Raw genomic sequence first — 21,774 nt, forward strand, 5'->3', positions numbered from 1 at the left:
TCCCTTCAGGTGATATTTCTGGCCTGGAAACCACTGTTCATTGTGAACCAGCCCTGGCTGAATCCAAGACAGCTGGCTTCAAACTACAAGAGGAGATTCCATCTGAACATGAGGAAGAACTTCCTGACTGTGAGAGCCGTTCAGCAGTGGAACTCTCTGCCTCAGAGGGAGTGTGGTGGAGGCTCCTTCTGTGGAAGCTTTGAAACAGAGGCTGGATGGCCATCTGTCAGGGGTGATTTGAATGCAATATTCCTGCTTCTTGGCGGAACGGGGTTGGACTGGATGGCCCAGCAGGTCTCTTCCAACTCTTTGATTCTATGATTCTGCTCCTGTGTCTCTCGGGCCTAAAAGAGTTTGATCTTCCGCCTTTACAACCTCCAGATAATCTTTCTTTCTTTCTTTCTTTCTTTCTTTCTTTCCCTACACTCCAAACTCTCATGACTCTCACAGGCTCTTCTTCTTCTTCCAGTGGAGTGTGGCTCTCGCTTTGTGGTTTAACCTGTTTTATCGCATTTACTGACTTTGGTTTTGGTTACAGGCTTTTGGGGGGTGTTTAACTTTGGGCAGGCCGATCTTATGTGTCCCCCCACTTATGAGAACGATAGCACAGCATCTTTCGTGTGGCATTAAGAGAGATGGCGGCGTCCCCTCTGACAGGGTTTTGACTTTCCTTTCTGGACCCACTTCCTCGGCTTTTTGGCAACCATTGGGGAATGACTACAATCCCAGTCTCGCTCCAATTCATCCAGCCATGCAGCTAATTCTGCCACCTGTTTGATTCTCTTTTTTTTGACAAACCAACGCATTTGGACTGGAATCAGTCTATGAAACTGTTCCACGCAAACCAAGTGCCTGACCTCCTCGAACGTGGTTGTCTGGCTTCCTTCCAGCCATTGATCTAAGGCTTTTTCCACCCTGCTTCCCAATTGCGAATAAGTTTCCCCAGCCTTTCGTTTCACCTTCCTGAAAGTCTTTCGACTTTGTTCAGGAGTTAAACCAAACCTCAGTTTAGCCCTTTCCTTGAACACTCCATAATCTGTGCTCCCAGAATCCCTCAAATCTGTGTAAATGTCACTTAATTCACCACAGATTAAAGGCCTTAAATGTGCCATATGACATTGCCAGGGCTCTGCCTTATTTAGGTAGAGATTAATCAAACTCCCAGTTTTTTTTTTCAAACAGTTTAATTAAAACAGCATTTACTTGCTGGCTGTTTTAATAGACCAAAATATAAAACACAAAGCTAGCACTCAGTTACAGAATAAAAGAAAACTGATAGCAAAAACAACTTCGTAGTCAAAGGGTCCAGTCTAGTAGTCAAATGCCGAGAGTCCAATAGCAGAGTCCAGGGTCAAGAGTCTATACTGTAGTCAAAAGCAAGTCCAAAGGCTCAAGGTTCCAGGATTCCAAGATTATAGGAGACAGGTCAGGATACCGAAAATCCAACAGACCTGGGGGAAAACCAGCAGCATCCACCACCAAAATGCAACAGATACTCCCAAAGATGAGTCTCAAGGTTAGCTCCTTAAATCCAGTAACACCCAGCTGCAACACATCTCTTGCACACCTCCACCCCTCATTGCTTTCACCCATGAACTCTTACAGATTACTAAACCCTTAAGAACTAATAGTTACATTAACCCTTCCATCACCAAGCACCATGAACTGCAGAACATATGACACCATCATCCTGGATTCTGACACTTGAAAATCATGGCAGGTTCTCTCGAAACTTGCCAGGAAAGATTCAACACAATCCCCCTTCGAATAACACGGGAAGTGTTTCACAGCCATTTGCTCAGTGGTGTTAATATCTGGGTTAGTTCTGGGAGCTCCCTCCGTTCCTCTCTAACGAAGTTCAATCATTTTCTCCTCATGTTTCATGCGCGCGCTCTCTCTCTCTCTCAGCCTCCCTTTCCATTCTTTCTTTTTCGACCATTCTCCCAGGCCTAGAGTAGGCCTAACTGGAAGTTACACTCCCGCATTGCTGCATTCCAATTATAGGACTCATCCCACCAGGTTTCAGTTATGCGGATTGCATCGTATGTTGCACCTCAGGAGGAGTTCACCTTGCTCACAGCACTCACCAAGAAACCCAATGCGGTAATACACACTTTACTGATAAAAGATAACAATACATATTAAAAAGGCCAAAGGCACCTTAAGCAAATAGGAGAGTAAACATCCAAGAGCTAACAAAGGATGCAAGGAAATAGGTAAATCCAGAAAATAATGGTTAAAACATGGACATTAATCCAGGAAACAAGGAGCAAATCATAAGCATGAATCCATAAAACAAAGAGCAGTTTGCAACATTAGTAGTTTTCCAGCTCTCGATTTTTAGGATGGCATCTCTAGGCCACATAGGCCGTACACCTTTCAAACAATTTCATTCCCACCACACATCGTGTATTCATCACAATGGGAAGAGACCCCTAAAAGGCATTTAGTCCAACTCTCTTCAACCAGGCAGGAAGGCACAATAGAATCCCTCTCAACAGACAGCCATCCAATCTCAGCGCAAAAACCTCCAGAGGGGACTCCTAACTGACAGGCAGTCTATCCCTTACTGAGGTTGGAAGACACCCCAAAGGGCATCTAGTCCAGCCCCCTTCAGCCAGCCGGGAAGACACGCTCAAGGCTCCCAAGGAACGCTATTCAGCCTCCGTTTGAAAACATCCAAAGAGGGTGAATCACTGCGGAAGAGGAGTGCTGACGTGGTCAAGTGGAGGTTCTGTGTTAACTTTTGTTATTTGCACACTTTGTTGATCGAGTTACAGTCATTATCATTAAACTGGGTAAGTTTCTAATTAAGAAAATAAAAACTGTTGATGATGTTTATACAGGAAATATTAAATGAAACTTATCTCTACGTATCATTTTATCTTTAACTATATTATCTATCTATCCTTACAGTAAAAGTCAGTGTTTGTATGTATGTATGTATGTAATTTTGTAGATGTATAAAATATATATCTACATTTTCTATTATATTACAAATCTTATATGGGATTGGTTTAACCTCCAATTCATCAGTTGAACCGATGTACCGTGGTGCAAAAAGATGCATATCGAAGTGTGTCACCAACATAAAAAGTTTGCAAAGCTCCATCTTAGAGAGTCTCTCTGGAGTCAAATACCACTGTTCTCTCCAATATGAATTCTATGATGTTTACGTAGTTATGAACTCATATGTAGCTCTTTCCACACTCCAGGCATGTATAGGGTTTCTCCTCAATGCGTGTCCTCTGATGTAAACTTACTTCCACTCTCAGTGAAGCTCCGTCCATACTCCAGAGATGTATAGGGTTTCTCCCCAGTGTGAGTCTTTTGATGTGAACGTAGATGTGTACTCTGACTGAAGCTCCGTCCACACTCCAGGCATGTAAAGGGTTTCTCCCCAGTGTGAATCCTCTGATGTGAACGTAGAGCTGAACTCTGAATAAAGCTCTTTCCACACTCCAAGCACGTATAGGGTTTGTCCCCAGTGTGAGTCCTTTGATGTGAACGTAGACCTGAACTATGAGTAAAACTTTGTCCACACTCCAGGCATGTATAGGGTTTCTCCCCAGTGTGAGTTCTTTGGTGTGAACGTAGACTTGCCCTACAAGTGAAGCTCATTCCGCACTCCAGGCATTTAAAGGGCTTCTCCCCAGTGTGAGTCTTTTGATGGAAACGAAGAGCTTTACTCCCAGTATAGCTCTTTCCACACTCCAGGCATGTATAGGGTTTCTCCCCAGTGTGAGTCCTCTGATGTAAACTTAGACTTCCACTCTCAGTGAAGCTCCGTCCACACTCCAGACATGTATAGGGTTTCTCCCCAGTGTGAGTCTTTTGATGTGAGTGTAGTTGTGCCCTCTGAGCAAAGCTCCGTCCGCACTCCAGGCATGTATAGGGTTTCTCCCCAGTGTGAGTCTTTTGATGTGAGCGTAGTTGTCCTATCTGAGCAAAGCTCTGTCCACACTCCAGGCACGTATAGGGTTTCTCCCCAGTGTGAGTCCTTTGATGTGAACGTAGAGCTGAACTATGAGTAAAACTCTTTCCACACTCCAGGCACGTATAGGGTTTCTCCCCAGTGTGAGTCCTCTGATGTGAACGTAGACTTGCACTATGAGTGAAGGTCTTGCCACACTCCAGGCACATATAGGGTTTCTCCCCAGTGTGAGTTCTTTGATGTGAACGTAGACTTGCACTATTAAAGAAGCTCTTGCCACACTCCAGGCACGTATAGGATTTCTCCTCAGTGTGAGTTCTTTGATGTGAACGTAGACCTGAGCTATGAGTGAAGCTCTTGCCACACTCCAGGCATTTATAGGGTTTCTCTGCAGCGTGAGTTTTTTGATGTGAACGTAGACCTGCATGCTGAGCGAAGGTTTGCCCACACTCCAGGCATTTATAGGGTTTCTCTCCAGTATGGGTACGTTGATGTGAGTGTAGATCTCCACTGTGAGCAAAGCTTCGTCCACAATCCAGGCACGTATAGGGTTTCTCCCCAGTGTGAGTCCTCTGATGGTTACGTAGAGCTCCACTCCGAGCAAAGCTCTGTCCACATTCCAGGCACGTATATGGTTTCTCCCCAGTGTGGGTCCTTTGATGTGAATGTAGACCTGAACTCCAAGCAAAGCTCCGTCCACACTTCAGGCATATATAGGGTGTCTCCCCAGTGTGAGTCTTTTGATGTGAGTGTAGAGGTCCACTCTGAGCAAAGCTCCGTCCACACTCCAGGCACGTATAGGGTTTCTCCCCAGTGTGAGTCCTCTGATGGTTACATAGAGCTCCACTCTGAGCAAAGCTCCGTCCACATTGCAGGCACGTATAGGGTTTCTCCCCAGTGTGAATCCTTTGATGTGAACGTAGGCCTGAGCTATGAGTGAAGCTCTGACCGCACTCCAGGCATTTATAGGGTTTCTCTGCAGCATGTGTTTTTTGATGTGAACAGAGACCTGAACTGCGAGCAAAGCTCTTTCCACACTCCTGGCACGTATAGGGCTTCTCCCCAGTATGGGTACTTTGATGTGCATGTAGATTTCCATTTTGAGAGAAGCTCTTTCCACACTCCAGGCATGTATAGGGTTTCTCCCCAGTGTGAGTCCTTTGATGTGCACGTAGATTTCCATTTTGAGAGAAGCTCATTCCACACTCCTGGCAAGTATAGGGTTTCTTCCCAGTCTGGGTCCTTTCATGTTGCTCCACGGATTTGGATGCTTTCTCCTTCATGTTAACAGTGATATGGGTGTTTAATTGCAATACAGATTTTTGAATCTTCCTTTTTACTTTCTTGTCTGTAAATGAGGTCAAGAATTCAACAAGATCTTCACCTTGAGAGGATTTCTTCTTCTTATATCATTGGCTTCCTTACTGCACCCAAGAAGTGGCTTGACAGAATCCTCATTTCCCTGGTCAAGAAAGAAGCAAAAGATCCATCGTGAAAGCCAGAAGCCTCCTTTGCCCCCAAACTTCCCCCCTTTCTCTTCAGGGGTCATGTTGAAAATGGAAATAACAAGGAATGCAGGCACTGGGGTCTCAAGCGCAAACACAGAAACCAGCAAAGGCAAAGCACTGATTCTTTAATAATAATAATAATAATAATAATAATAATAATAATATTTATGCATACCCCGCCATCATCTCCCCAATGGAGCGGCTTACATGAGGCCAAGCCCAAACAACAATTTACAATAAAGTAAAACCAAAAACACAAACCTAAAACGCAAACAATAAACAACAACAACATAATTACATAAGACATGTGAATACATAGCAATATAAAAATACAATAGGCACAATGACAATGACAATGGAAGGGCTACATGTAATGATTAAAAGCAAAACTAATTAAAACTAATTAAAAACTCAGGCGAGATAAAAGAGAGAGGAATCAGGCTTTCCCGCGACGGGAAGGACGGACATATACTCCAATGACAAAACGTTGATGCAAAGCAATAGTATGAGATTGTATATCTACTCATCAAATGCGCAGTGGAAGAGCCAGGTTTTAAGGTTCTTTTTAAAGGTTTCTAGGGCAGGGGCTTTCCTAATTTCTTCAGATAGTGAATGACAGAGTCGGGGGGCCACAGAGGAAAAAGCTCTCTCCCTTGTACTTACCAGACGAGCTTGTGAAATTGGCAGGGGCGAAAAAAGGGCCTCCCCAGAAGAACAGAGGGCCCGGTTCCCTAAAAAGAAGGAAATGAATCTAGAAAGGAGAAAAGAAGGGAGGGAGAAAAGAATGAACAATAGAAGGAAGCGAGGGAAACTTCCAATGTTGGAGCCTCACATAATGATGGATCATGACAGAATTTGCACAATTCAAGGTGCTGGTCTTGACCTATAAAACCCTGTACGGATCCGGTCCAGTGTATCTGTCTGAACGTATCTCCCGCTACGTCCCACCTCGGAGCTTGAGATCATCTGGGGAGGTCCTGCTCTCGACCCCACCACTCTCACAAGTGAGGCTGGTGGGGACGAGGAGCAGGGCCTTCTCAGTGGTGGCCCCTCACGTGTGGAACTCACTCCCCGGAGAAATCAGAGCATCACCATCCCTCCTCTCCTTCAGGAGGAGGGTGAAAACTTGGTTGTGGGACCAGGCCTTTGGGCAACCGGGCAATTAAAGACCAGCAGGATGGACAAAATGGTATTAAAAGCGGATCTATGAGACAGCAAACACTGACAACGTAAGGGAGGAATTTAGGTTTGTATTGATTTTATTGATTTTTACTGGAATAATGCATGAAGCTGTTAGTAACTGTGAAATTTTACTGTAAGTTGTGATGATTGTTGTGATGCTGGCATCTAATCATTGCCTTTACTGTGTAAGCCGCCCTGGGTCCCCTTCGGGGTGAGAAGGGCGGGGTAAAAGAACCCCAAATAAATAAATAAATAAATAAATAAATAAATTTGGCACACAAAGCCCCCATTATCCACTCTACATCCTAGTGTGGTTTGGAAGAGTTTGGACCATGGACGATGGAACTTGCATATGGGAGTTTTAGTTTACCACCTGCACCCACTGAACCCAGCTGGAGCACAGACAAACAATGCCTTTCTCAAATAACCCGAGCACCGCTGGGTCCCCAAGCTAGGTGAAGAAGAAAAATAACTTCCGAAAAAGGATAAAAAATGATCCAAAGTAGTATAGTGTATTGTCCATAAAAAGTCACTTCAGCATGGAAAACCAGAATCCAAACATGGATGTAAATCCAAGGCAGAACAAACTTGAACATGCGACAGGAATTGCTGTCGAAACAAAACATGTGTTCCTCTGAAGACACAATATCTCAGTTGCCCTCATATATAGTCAAAGATGCATGCCTTTTATTTATTTATTACTGTGCTTATATACCGCCGTTTCTCAGCCTAAATCGGCGACTCAACGCGGTGTACAACACAACGACAAGCAGCAATATTCCATTAAAAAGCATAAAAACACATACACAATACACAATATTATTCGGCCACCAATAAAATCCAATGCATCTCTTAATTGTAATCGCCATCCAATTTCGTCGTCTGTGATTAACCAAACCTTGTTCATCAGTTTCGTTGCACCAGATTAATCGAATGCTTGTTTAAACATCCATGTCTTCAACCTTTTTCGAAATACCATCAGCGAAGGGGCTGATCTCACCTCTATGGGGAGGGCATTCCAAAGCCGAGGGGCCACCACAGAAAAGGCCCTGTCTCTCGTTCCCGCCAGCCGCACCTTCCCTTGAGAAGCCTTGGGAGGAACCTTCTTGTCAATTAACCTTTGAGAGCGGAGCCTCTCCCCGGCCAGATGTCTTTGTTGACAGATCTGACTCCTTCTATCGAAAGAGGACTCCCCTGGATCTCCAATTATAACATGCTTTTCACATTCCGACCTTGACTCCCTCGGGAAACCTAACTCAAGGGGGTCAGTGCTGCAGAATTTGAAGAGGCACGAATGGAGGGCAAAAGAGAGAAATGTGCCAAAGGCACATCAAGCCAACCCCGACCGGGACCGCCTTCCGTCTGGAAACCCGCACTGCGGGACACGAAGAACAGGGCTCCACAGTCACCTATGGACCCACCCTGGAGGATTATCCTACTCGGACAACGAGGGACTGCCTAAGTAATTACCATAAGATGCAAAGTAGAACAACAACAAATAATTCTACTTGTATATTGAATACAGCACATCTTTCCCCCTATTGCCTATTTGAGGTTGCTGCTATCCTTTTAAGCCTATCTATTAGGGCTGGGCGGTTTCGTTTCGTTAATTCGTTAATAATTCGTTAATTTTGTTGATTACGAAGCGATAACGAACCATTCTGGAGCAATTTTTTTAAAAAACGAATTTTTAAAGACGTTTTGTAAACGCTTCGTATTTCGTTATTGTATTTGTTTCGTTATTGTTCAGAGGTCGTTTCGTTATTATTTCCGCATGTCTGGGCCAGTTTTATGGTTTAATTAGTGAAAAAAAATTATAATATCACACCAACAGTCAACAACAGAGGGAGAGGGAAGCTTCAGAAGTTTTTGGAGGTTTTTTAGCGTATTTCGCGGTCGCGTCCGCCATTAACGAATCGATTCGTTATTGTTTCGGAAATCGATTCATTATTTTTTTACCATTTACGAAATTTCGTAAATATCGAACTTTTTAAAAGGAAAATTTTGTAATTATTTTAAATATCGAAACGCAAAAACCCCCAAAAAACGAATCGATTTTAGAAACAAATTTTTCCGTTGTTACCCAGGCCTACTATCTATATATATAAAACTGTAAAGGGCATCCTTAGGCGCCCAAAAACGGGAAAACCCTCGGAAGAAAACTCACCAAACTTGGCATACACATTCCTCATACCACAAGGTATGACCAACAATCATCACAATTCCAATACACATCACAACAAACTTACAATTTCAAAACAACACGGAGCATGTGCAGAGGTGTCCTGGGAGGCCTGGCTCTCCCTCTCCTCCCTCCTCCACGTGTTCCTTCTCCTTCTCTTGGATGGCTGACGAGGAGAAGGATGATGCAGCCCGGAGACTGAGGCCGGCCTGGCACTGAACCCGCCGCCTGAGGCCAGGCACGGATCTGTCGCGCAACGAAACCGCCACAGCGCTGGGAGGGGAAGAAGCAGCACGGCGCGGCTCGCCCGGCGCGTGCACATGGCCGGACCACGCCCCCTCCGCGCAAGCCACGCCCCCTCCCTTCGTCGGCCCGCCCCTTCCCGCCCTGACCCAATCCTTCGCTCCTCCCTCTCCTCCGGCCGTTGCCGCCAGCTTCACCAAAGGGAATGCTTCTGGCATTGCTTTTGGTCCTCTCTCCCAGTCACCACGGGCCTCCCCCACACAATTCCTCACAGCCGGTAATAATTTATAGTAATAATGACACAATCTATGGAAATGCATTATAATCATAGAATCCTAGAATCAAAGAGTTGGAAGAGACCTCCTGGGCCATCCTCCAGTCCAACCCCATTCTGCCAAGAAGCAGGAATATTGCATTCAAATCACCCCTGACAGATGGCCATCCAGCCTCTGCTTAAAAACTTCCAAAGAAGGAGCCTCCACCACACTCCGGGGCAGAGAGTTCCACTGCTGAACGGCTCTCACAGTCAGGAAGTTCTTCCTAATGTTCAGATGGAATCTCCTCTCTTGTAGTTTGAAGCCATTGTTCCGCGTCCTAGTCTCCAAGGAAGCAGAAAACAAGCTTGCTCCCTCCTCCTCCCTGTGGCTTCCTCTCATGTATTTATCCATGGCTATCATATCTCCTCTCAGCCTTCTCTTCTTCAGGCTAAACATGCCCAGCTCCTTAAGCCGCTCCTCATAGGGCTTGTTCTCCAGACCCCTGATCTGCTCCCTCCTCCCTGTGGCTTCCTCTCACATATTTATACATGGCTCTCATCATGTCTCCTCTCAGCCTTCTCTTCTTCAGCTAAACATGCCCAGTTCCTTAAGCCGCTCCTCATAGGGCTTGTTCTCCAGACCCTTGATCTGCTCCCTCCTCCCTGTGGCTTCCTCTCACATATTTATACATGGCCCTCATCATATCTTCTCTCAGCCTTCTCTTCTTCAGGATAAACATGCCCAGTTCCCTAAGCCGCTCCTCATAGGGCTTGTTCTCCAGACCATCTTTAGAAGTGGCAGTGATGGGTCTCTTTTGGGGTTTTTTTTTCGGCGGCAAACTGTGGCGAGTACCCTGCGCGGCCATCTTTGACAACGGCAAAACAACAACAATGGTGCCTTCTGCTTCGAATGTGGCCAGGATGAGGGAAAGTGCCACAGGAATAGAAACACACATAGATACAAATAATAACATGCTAAGGTTACAGTACAAATATCTTTGATATAATAATACTGTCAATAAAAATACAACATTGACCTTGAGTTTAGGAGTTGTAGCTCACCTACATCCAGACACCACTAGAGACTCAAACCATGATGGATTAGGACCAAACTTGGCACAAGCACTCAAGACACCGAAATATGAACACAGATAGAGTTTGGGGGAAATAGACCTTGACATTTGGGAGTTGTAGTCACTGGAAGTCACAGTTCACCTACAATCAAAGAGCATACTCAACCCCACGAATCACAGAATCGCGGAAAACTTCCCACACAGAACCCCCATGACCAACATAACATACTTAAGCCCATCCAATCCATCTCCCTTCATCAGGGCAAGAACATGAAATCAAACTCCTCCTCACTAAGAGCCATCCAGCCATAGATAGATACATAGATATCATTCACACAAGAGATATAATATCATAGATTTGAAAGGGACCCTTCAAGAAGGACAACTATCTGTCCCATGTTCCATGGTGGCCAAACCAGACAATCTCCACATCAACACTGACCAAGAAACAGCAAGAAATACCGTTGACCCACAAGCAGAAAGACATGACATAGATTAGAAATCAACACTTTCTCATTACTTTATTTTCCAGATCACCAGACTGGGCCACAGCAACGCCTGGCAGGGTCAGCTAGTATATCTATAGATTAGCACTATTATACATCTATCCATATCCTAATAGTGCTGCTGCTCTTATAGGCCTTCAAAGTTACTGCAGTTTAAAATCAGCTAATGAGAGCAGTACGTGTGAAAAAGATCTTGGAGTCCTCGTGGACAACAAGTTAAACATGAGCCAGGAATGTGATGTGGCGGCAAAAAAAGCCAATGGGATATTGGCCTCAGGCATCAATAGGAGCCTAGTGTCTAGATCTAAGGAAGTAATGCTACCCCTCTATTCTGCTTTGGTTAGACCACACCTGGAATATTGTGTCCAATTCTGGGCACCACAATTCAAGAGAGATATTGACTCTAAGCTGGAATGTGTCCAGAGGAGGGCGACTAAAATGATCAAGGGTCTGGAGAACAAGCCCTATGAGGAGCGGCTTAGGGAACTGGGCATGTTTAGCCTGAAGAAGAGAAGGCTGAGAGGAGATATGATGATGGCCATGTATAAATATGTGAGAGGAAGCCACAGGGAGGAGGAGGGAGCAAGCTTCCTTTCTGCTTCCCTGGAGACTAGGACGCAATGGAGCAATGGCTTCAAACTACAAGAGAGGAGATTCCATCTGAACATGAGGAAGAACTTCCTGACTGTGAGAGCCGTTCAGCAGTGGAACTCTCTGCCCGGGAGTGTGGTGGAGGCTCCTTCTTTGGAAGCTTTTAAGCAGAGGCTGGATGGCCATTTGTCAGGGGTGATTTGAATGCAATATTCCTGCTTCTTGGCAGGGGGTTGGACTGGATGGCCCATGAGGTCTCTTCCAACTCTTTGATTCTATGATTCTATGAATGAAGGGGGGCGACTTCCCACCCTGCAGCCGACACCACAGTGCTGCTGCCTTCACTCCATCTTGAACTCTTATTATTATGACTTGGTGTTGGTCCGGTTCTTCACAACACTGCACATAGTTGCTGCTTACTACATCTGCCTGCCACCTCAGAAGGTGAAGGAGGAAATCCTGCTGCTACTCTCCCCCTCGCAAGCCAACTAAGAGGAGGAAGGGGACTGAGGAAGAGTCTTTAAAAACACTTGTCTCCTGGCTGTTGCTTACTACATCTGCCTGCCACCTCAGGAGGAGGAGGAGGAGGAAATCCTGCTGCTACTCTCCCCCTCGCAAGCCAACTAAGAGGAGGAAGAGGACTGAGGAAGAGTCTTTAAAAACACTTGTCTCCTGGCTGTTGCTTACTACATCTGCCTGCCACCTCAGGAGGAGGAGGAGGAAGAAATCCTGCTGCTACTCTCCCCCTCGCAAGCCAACTAAGAGGAGGAAGGGGACTGAGGAAGAGTCTTTAAAAACACTTGTCTCCTGGCTGTTGCTTACTACATCTGCCTGCCACCTCAGGAGGAGGAGGAGGAGGAAATCCTGCTGCTACTCTCCCCCTCGCAAGCCAACTAAGAGGAGGAAGGGGACTGAGGAAGAGTCTTTAAAAACACCTATCTCCTGGCTGTTGCTTATTACATCTGCCTGCCACCTCAGGAGGAGATCTTGCTGCTACTCTCCCCCTCCCAAGCCAGCTAAGAGGAGGAAGGGGACTGAGGAAGAGTCTTTAAAAACACCTGTCTCCTGGCTGTTGCTTACTACATCTGCCTGCCACCTCAGGAAGAGAAGGAGGAAATCCCGGACCATAGGACTGTTACGACAATTGGCAACAGCTTTGTGATTTTGTGATTATGTGACTATGTGCTTTTGTGATTTTAATTGATTGTAACTATTTTAATTTGCTATGTATTATGATTTTTTATATTGTGTTACTGAAACTGCGGCATTGAATTTCTGCCTGTGTTAGCCGCCCTGAGTCCCCCCTTGGGGGTGAGAAGGGCAAGGCAGAAGTGGTGTAAGTAAATAAATAAATAAATCCTGCTGCTACTCTCCCCCTCCCAAGCCAGCTGAGAAGAGGAAGGGGACTGAGGAAGAGTCTTTAAAAACACCTATCTCCTGGCTGTTGCTTACTACATCTGCCTGCCACCTCAGAAGGAGGAGATCTTGCTGCTACTCTCCCCCTCTCAAGCCAGCTGAGAAGAGGAAGGGGACTGAGGAAGAGTCTTTAAAAACACTTGTCTCCTGGCTGTGGCTTACTACATCTGCCTGCCACCTCAGGAGGAGGAGATCTTGCTGCTAGTCTCCCCCTCCCAAGCCAGCTGAGAAGAGGAAGGGGACTGAGGAAGAGTCTTTAAAAACACCTATCTCCTGGCTTACTACATCTGCCTGCCACCTCAGAAGGAGGAGATCTTGCTGCTAGTCTCCCCCTCCCAAGCCAGCTGAGAAGAGGAAGGGGACTGAGGAAGAGTCTTTAAAAACACCTATCTCCTGGCTGTTGCTTACTACATCTGCCTGCCACCTCAGGAGGAGGAAATCCCAGACCATAGGACTGTGACGACAATTGGAAACGGCTTTGTGATTTTGTGATTATGTGACTATGTGTTTTTGTGATTTCATTTGATTGTAACTGTTTTAATTTGCTATGTATTATGATTTTTTATATTGTGTTACTGATATTGCGACATTGAATTTCTGCCTGTGTTAGCCGCCCTGAGTCCCCCCTTGGGGGTGAGAAGGGCAAGGCAGAAGTCGTGTAAGTAAATAAATAAATAACTCCTGCTGCTAGTCTCCCCCTCCCAAGCCAGCTGAGAAGAGGAAGGCGACTGAGGAAGAGTCTTTAAAAACACCTATCTCCTGGCTGTGGCTTACTACATCTGCCTGCCACCTCAGAAGGAGGAGATCTTGCTGCTACTCTCCCCCTCCCAAGCCAGCTGAGAAGAGGAAGGGGACTGAGGAAGAGTCTTTAAAAACACCTATCTCCTGGCTGTTGCTTACTACATCTGCCTGCCACCTCAGGAGGAGGAGATCTTGCTGCTACTCTCCCCCTCCCAAGCCAGCTGAGAAGAGGAAGGGGACGGAGGAAGAGTCTTTAAAAACACCTATCTCCTGGCTGTTGCTTACTACATCTGCCTGCCACCTCAGAAGGAGGAGATCTTGCTGCTACTCTCCCCCTCCCAAGCCAGCTGAGAAGAGGAAGGGGACTGAGGAAGAGTCTTTAAAAACACTTGTCTCCTGGCTGTTGTTTACTACATCTGCCTGCCACCTCAGGAGGAGAAGGAGAAAATCCTGCTGCTACTCTCCCCCTCCCAAGCCAACTAAGAGAAGGAAGGGGACTGAGGAAGAGTCTTTAAAAACACCTGTCGCCTGGCTGTTGTTTACTACATTTGCCTGCCACCTCAGGAGGAGGAGAAAATCCTGCTGCTACTCTCCCCCTCCCAAGCCAACTAAGAGAAGGAAGGGGACTGAGGAAGAGTCTTTAAAAACACCTGTCTCCTGGCTGTTGCTTATTTTTTCTGTTGTGGTTTTATATTGTATTTAATGAACGTATCGTCCATTACGAACAATCGAGGACTCTAAGATCACCTGGGGAGGCCCTGCTCTCGGTCCCGCCTTTGTCACAAGTGCGTTTGGCAGGGACGAGAGGCAGGTCCTTCTCAGTGGTGGCCCCTCGGCTATGGAACACCCTCCCTAGGGAGATCAGATTTGCTCCCTCGCTCTTAACGTTTCAAAGGCAAGTAAAAACATGGCTGTTTGAGCAAGTGTTTACAAACGCAGAGTAGCTAATATAGGAAATCGAATGACTTGACAATGGAACCGGACAAAGCTTAATAAGGAGACGCTAATGATGTTGTATTTATTGCTCTTGTGGTGTTTTATACTGCTTAATGTTTTAATTTATATTATGTTTTATGTGTAGTGACTGGTTGGAAACCGCCTTGAGTCGCCATTTGTCTGAGAAAGATGGGTATACAAAGACAGTAAATAAATAAATAAATAATGTTTTAATGTGCATTTTGATATTATGTATATTGCCTGTAAACCGCCTTGAGTCGCCGTTTGCTGAGAAAGGCGGTAGACAAATACAGTAAATAAGTAAATAAACAAATAGGTCAAGTATTATCAACACAGTGACTGAAACAATATCGTACAAAAGCTGACTGGGACAACCTGGGCATCACAACCAGACACAGAGAAGACATTTAATAATAATAATAAACTTTATTTGTTACCCTGCCTCCATCTTTCCAAAGGGGATTCGGAGCGGCTTACATGAGGCCAAGCCCAAATGACAATTACAATAAAGAAAAACCAAAAACACAAACCAAAAACGCGAACAACAAACAATAACATCATAGTTACATAAAACACATTAATACATAGCAATATGAAAAATAAAGAATATGCACAGGCACAATAATAATGGGCGGGCAACATGTAGTAATTAAAAGGACAAACTGATTAAAACTAATTAAAAAGTTGGGCGAGATAAAAGAGGGAAGCAGGTAATTTACGGAGGAGGGCTCATTTAGCTTTCCCATGAGGAGGGGGGACATAGACTCCAATGACAGAACTTTGAGGCAGAGCAGTCATGTGGGATTATATACCTACTCATCAAAGGCGGAAGAGCCAGATTTTAAGGTTCTTTTTGAAGATTTCTAGGGAAGGGGCATTTGCCCTCGCGCTGTGCTACTCTGCTGCTGAGTATGCATGCCCAGCGTGGAACTCATCTCACCACGCTAAAACAGTGGATGTGGCTCTTAATGAGACATGCCGCATTATCACAGGGTGCCTGCGCCCTACACCACTGGAGAAATTACACTGCTTATAGAATCATAGAATCAAAGAGTTGGAAGAGACCTCATGGGCCATCCAGTCCAACCCCCTGCCAAGAAGCAGGAATATTGCATTCAAATCACCCCTGACAAATGGCCATCCAGCCTCTGCTTAAAAGCTTCCAAAGAAGGAGCCTCCACCACACTCCGGGGCAGAGAGTTCCACTGCTGAACGGCTCTCACAGTCAGGAAGTTCTTCCTAATGTTCAGATGGAATCTCCTCTCTTGTAGTTTGAAGCCATTGTTCCGCGTCCTACTCTCCAAGGAAGCAGAAAACAAGCTTGCTCCCTCCTCCCTGTGGCTTCCTCTCACATATTTATACATGGCTATCATATCTCCTCTCAGCCTTCTCTTCTTCAGGCTAAACATGCCCAGTTCCCTAAGCCGCTCCTCGTAGGGCTTGTTCTCCAGACCCTTGGCCGGTATTGCACCACCTGACATCCGCCAGGATGTAGCAGCCAATAGTGAAAGGACCAAGGCAGAGACATCTCCAGCTCATCCCCTGTTTGGGTATCAGCCAGCACGTCAATGACTTAAAGCTAGAAATAGTTTTCTAAGATGTACAGAGACACTCGCTGGAACACCCCAGCAAGCGAGAGTCCAAAAGTGGCAGGCTCAAGCCCAGAACCTCAATCCATGGCTGATACCAAAAGAGACTCCCCCCTGGGCACACAGAAGGCTGGATGACTTGGAAGGCGCTGAATAGTGCATGCTCTGGCACCACGAGATGCAGAGCCAACCTTCAGAAATGGGGCCACAAAGTGGAGTCCACGACATGCAAGTGTGGAGAAGAGCAAACCACTGACCACCTGCTGCAATGCACCCTGAGCCCTGCCACATGCACAACGGAGGACCTTCTTGCAGCAACACCAGAGGCACTCCAAGGGGCCAGATACTGGGTTGTTATAGGTTTTTTTGAGCTATATCGCCATGGTCTAGAGGCATTCTCTCCTGACGTTTCGCCTGCATCTATGGCAAGCATGCTCAGAGGTAGTGAGGTGATTAGGTGTCCTTGTTTGTTTCCTCTCTGTTGTTGTGCTGTTGTAATTTTAGAGTTTTTTAATACTGGTAGCCAGATTTTGTTCATTTTCATGGTTTCCTCCTTTCTGTTGAAATGATACACGTGCTTGTGTATTTCACTGGCTTCTGTGTGTAGTTTGATATGTAGTCTGATACGGTAGTTGTTAGAGCACCTGATGAACCAACCTGGACACAGCATTTTATTTGAGAACACAGAAATGCTGGACCACTCTCACAACTACCATATCAGACTACACAGAGAGGAAACAAACAAGGACATCTAATCAAGACAAGAGGGATCCTCTCACTTCTGCAGGAGTCTACCATATCCCATGCAGCTGTGGACAAGAAGTCTCCATAGGGACCACCAAACACAGCATCATTGCCCAGACACGCATCAAGGAACATGGAAGGCACTGCTGACTCCTTCAACCAGAGAAGTCAGGCATAGCAAGACAAGACAGAGGTCCTCCTGGTCAGTCGCAAGGCCGAACAGGGCACAGGGTTACAGCCTGTGTTGGATGGGGCCGCACTCCCCCTGAAGACGCAGGTTCGCAGCTTGGGTGTGATCCTGGATTCATCGCTGAGCCTGGAACCCCAGGTTTCGGCGGTGACCAGGGGAGCATTTGCACAGCTAAAGCTTGTGCGCCAGCTGCGCCCGTACCTTGGGAAGTCTGACTTGGCCACGGTAGTCCACGCTCTGGTTACATCCCGTTTAGACTACTGCAACGCTCTCTACGTGGGGCTGCCTTTGAAGACGGCTCGGAAGCTCCAACTAGTCCAACGCTCGGCAGCCATGATTTTAACAGGAGCGGAGCGCAGGGAGCATACAACCCCCCTGTTGCGCCAACTCCACTGGCTACCGATCTGCTACCGGGCCGAATTCAAAGTGCTGGCGTTGGCCTTTAAAGCCCTAAACGGTTCCGGCCCAAGCTACCTATCTGACCGCATCTCTGCCTATGAACCCACCAGGACTTTGAGATCTTCCGGGGAGGCCCTGCTCTCGATCCCGCCTGTTTCTCAAGCTCGGCTGGCGGGGACGAGGGATAGGGCCTTCTCGGTGGTGGCTCCTCTGCTGTGGAACGCCCTTCCTACGGACATTAGACTAGCACCATCTCTAATGGTATTCCACAAAAAGGTGAAGACCTGGATGTTTGAGCAGGCGTTTGAGTAATTTAGTGCAATCTGGTAATGGAATATAGGAATGGAACAATGGACGACGAACCTGGACTACGCTTGGATGGTGAGAAGGTTGGGTACGGTTGTTTTTCGTAATAATTGTGCATTGTAATGGCTTATTGGTAATTTATGGATAATGTGTTAAGTCAATTGTTATATGTTGTATGGAACCACGGCTGTTTCTACTGTTTTTACTGTTTGTGAACCGCTGTGAGTCGCCTTCGGGCTTGAGATACAGCGGTATATAAGCAAAGTAAATACATAAATAAATAAATAAATAATAGCAGAGCACCTGAGGAACAAACCTGGACACAGCAGATTATTTGAGAATACAGACATGCTGGACCACTCTCACAACCACCAGGTCAGAGTACACAGAGAAGCCATTGAAATACACAAGAAGCATGTGGACAATTTCAACAGAAAGGAGGAAACCATGAAAATGAACAAAATCTGGCGACCAGTATTAAAAAACTCAAAAATTAAAACAGCACAACAGAGAGGAAACAATCTGGGACATCCAATAACCTCTCAACAAAAGCTTGCTCCAGGCACTGCCAGGCCATCAAATGCTAATCAAGGTGGTCAGTTGAAACATTCACACCTAGCTCCAGTAGACAAGACTCTATATTGGGTTGTTGTAGGTTGTCCGGGCTATATGGCCATGTTCTAGAGGCATTTTCTCCTGAGGTTTCGCCTGCATCTATGGCAATTGAAATCTACAAGCATGTGGACAATTTCAACAGAAAGGAAGAAACCATGAAAACGAACAAAATCTGGCTACCAGTATTGAAGAACTTAAAAATTACAACAGCAAAACAACAGAGAATAAACAATCAGGCACATCAAATTACCTTTCTACAAGAGCTTCCCCCAGGAATTTCCAAGCCATTAAATGCTAATCAAGGTGGTCAGTTGAAACATTCACACCCAGGTAAAGCAGACAAAAGTCCTTGGTCCCACCCTGGTCATTATTCCACAGATATATAAACCCTTTTTCCTAGTCCCAACAGACCTCACTACCTCTGAGGATGCTTGCCATAGATACAGCAGGCGAAATGTCAGGAGAGAATGCCTCTAGACCATGGCCAGATAGCCCGGAAAAACCTACAACAACCCAGTGATTCTGGCCATGAAAGCCTGCGACAATAAATCAAATGCTAATCAAGGTGATCAGTTGAAACATTCACCCCCTAGCTCCAGGAGACAAGAGTCCTTTGCCCCACCCTGGTCTTTCCACAGATATATAAACCCATTTTCCTAGTTCCAACAGACCTCACTATCCCTGAGGATGCTTGCCATAGATGCAGGCGAAACGTCAGGAGAGAATGCCTCTAGACCATGGCCAGATAGCCCTGAAAAACCTACAACAACCCAGTGATTCCGGCCATGAAAGCCTTCGACAAGACATGGGCCAGAGACTGGTCAAAGGACATTTAATAGAATACCAAGCTTGCAAAGTTTGTGCTTTGTCTGTCTGTCTGTTTAAAATTGCAGTGCAACTGTTTGGTCTGCTCGTGATTTTGTCATTTAAGTGATGTAGTTGCTGGGATTTATAGTTCACCTACAATCAAAGAGAATTCTGAACTCCACTAATGATGGAATTGAGCCAAACTTGGCACACAGAACTCTCGCATCCAACAGAAAATACTGGAAGGGTTTGGTGGACATTGACCGTGAGTTTGGGAGTTGTAGTTCACCTACATCTAGAGAGCTCTGTGGACTCAAACAATGATGGATCTGGACCAAACTGGGCATGGATACTCAATATGCCCAAATGTGAACACTGGAGTTTGGGGAAAATAGACGTTGACATTTGGGAGTTGTACCTGCTGGGATTTATAGTTAACCTACAATCAAAGAGCATTCTGAACTCCAACAACAGTGGAATTGAACCAAACTTGGCACACAGAACTCCTGAAAGGATTTAGTGTGCATTGAACTTGAGTTTTGGAGTTGTAGTTCACCTACATCTAGAGAGCTCTGTGGACTCAAACAATGATGGATCTGGACCAAACAGGGCATGGATCCTCAACATGCCCAAATGTGAACACTGGTGGAGTTTGGAGAAAATAGAATTTTGACATTTGGGAGTTGTAGTTGCTGGGATTTCTAGTTCACCTACAATCAAAGAGCATTCTGAACCACACCAAAGATAGAATTGGGCCAAACTTCCCATACAGAACCCCCCATGACCAACAGAAAATACTATGTTTTCTGATGCTCTTCAGTGACCCCTCTGACACCCCCTTGTGACCCCCTCAGGGGTCCCGACCCCCAGGTTGAGAAACACTGAGATAGATAGATAGATAGATAGATAGATAGATAGATAGATAGATGAATGGCTCTTGTGGGTTTTTCCGGGCTATAGAGCCATGTTCTAGAGGCATTCTCTCCTGACGTTTCGCCTGCATCTATGGCAAGCATTCTCAGAGGTTGTGAGGTCTATTGGAACTAGGACCATGGGTTTATATATCTGTGGAATGGCTGGGGTGGGGCAAAGAGCTCTTGTCTGTTGGAGCTAGGTGTGAATGTTTCAACTGACCATATTGATTAGCATTTGAAGGCCTGCCTGAGCCTGGGAAAATCCCTTGCTGGGAGGTGTTAATCTGTGCCTGGTTTTAGATGAATGACAGACTGACTGAGTGGGCCTCCTTCCCACGCAGCCATCGCCCCCGGGGAGAGGGGGCAGGGAAGACGGGAGGCTGAGAAGGGGCTGAGGGGGAGACTGAGGCCTGCTTCTCCTCGTCCTCCTCCTTCGGGACCCCTTCGGGAGGAGGAGGAGGAGGGCGCCCGCGCTTCGCTTCCCTTCCCTCCCCCTGGGGCCCGGCCGTGGAAGGAGGAAGGGCCACTCCACCCCGTCTCTCACCGCCTCTCCTCGCTTTCGCCTCCGCCGCTCGAGCCTCTTCCTCCCAAAATGGCGCCGGCGGGCGGGCAGGCAGCCAAGGACAAGAGGGCGGGGCCTGAGTGACGTCACCTCCGCCACAGAAGTAAACAAACCCCTGCCGAACAACCGCGCTCCCCATTGGCCGCCCGCCCGCCCGGGAAACAGCGGATTGGCTGGCGCTCTGGGGGCGGGGCCTCCCTCCCTCCCGGGAAGCTCATTTGCATAGAATCATAGAATCCTAGAATCAGAGTGGGAAGAGACCTCCTGGGCCATCCTCCAGTCCAACCCCATTCCGCCAAGAAGCAGGAATATTGCATTCAAATCACCCCTCACAGATGGCCATCCAGCCTCTGCTTAAAAGCTTCCAAAGAAGGAGCCTCCACCACACTCCCTCCGGGGCAGAGAGTTCCACTGCTGAACATAGAATCCTAGAGTTGGAAGAGACCTCCTGGGCCATCCTCCAGTCCAACCCCATTCCGCCAAGAAGCAGGAATATTGCATTCAAATCACCCCTCACAGATGGCCATCCAGCCTCTGCTTAAAAGCTTCCAAAGAAGGAGCCTCCACCACACTCCCTCCGGGGCAGAGAGTTCCACTGCTGAACATAGAATCCTAGAGTTGGAAGAGACCTCCTGGGCCATCCTCCAGTCCAACCCCATTCGGCCAAGAAGCAGGAATATTGCATTCAAAGCATCCTTGACAGATGGCCAGCCAGCCTCTGCTTCAAAGCTTCCAAAGAAGGAGCCTCCACCACACTCCCTCCGGGGCAGAGAGTTCCACTGCTGAACATAGAATCCTAGAGTGGGAAGAGACCTCCTGGGCCATCTTCCAGTCCAACCCCATTCTGCCCAGAAGCAGGAGTATTGCATTCAAATCACCCCTGACAGATGGCCATCCAGCCTCTGCTTAAAAGCTTCCAAAGAAGGAGCCTCCACCACACTCCCTCCGGGGCAGAGAGTTCCACTGCTGAACATAGAATCCTAGAGTGGGAAGAGACCTCCTGGGCCATCTTCCAGTCCAACCCCATTCTGCCCAGAAGCAGGAGTATTGCATTCAAAT

At 46.7% G+C, this 21,774-nt stretch overlaps 1 protein-coding gene across 2 annotated transcripts; it reads right to left on the reverse strand.

Annotated features, from left to right (window-relative positions):
* Positions 1-287: 287 nt before the first annotated feature.
* LOC132761725 (zinc finger protein 850-like) lies at positions 288-20,746 on the reverse strand. 2 transcript variants are annotated; one of them, XM_067469074.1, is made up of 3 exons: positions 20,698-20,746; positions 6,106-6,193; positions 288-5,396 (listed from the first exon to the last, which is right to left on the reverse strand). In XM_067469074.1, the coding sequence occupies exon 3, from the start codon at positions 5,215-5,217 to the stop codon at positions 3,235-3,237; it is 1,983 nt and encodes a 660-aa protein (XP_067325175.1). In that variant the 5' UTR covers positions 5,218-5,396; positions 6,106-6,193; positions 20,698-20,746; the 3' UTR covers positions 288-3,234. The 2 variants fall into 2 exon arrangements, with proteins under 2 accessions (XP_067325175.1, XP_067325144.1); XM_067469043.1 differs by lacking the exon at positions 20,698-20,746 and having other exon boundaries at positions 6,106-6,311.
* Between the last annotated feature and the right edge of the window lie 1,028 nt (positions 20,747-21,774).

This window comes from Anolis sagrei, chromosome 1 (genome assembly GCF_037176765.1).
Source record: "Anolis sagrei isolate rAnoSag1 chromosome 1, rAnoSag1.mat, whole genome shotgun sequence".
Lineage (NCBI taxonomy): Eukaryota > Metazoa > Chordata > Lepidosauria > Squamata > Dactyloidae > Anolis > Anolis sagrei.

Bases quoted from the DNA above. Each gene is read 5' to 3' on its own strand.
- LOC132761725 (XM_067469074.1), bottom strand. From the start codon at position 5,217: ATGAAGGAGAAAGCATCCAAATCCGTGGAGCAACATGAAAGGACCCAG.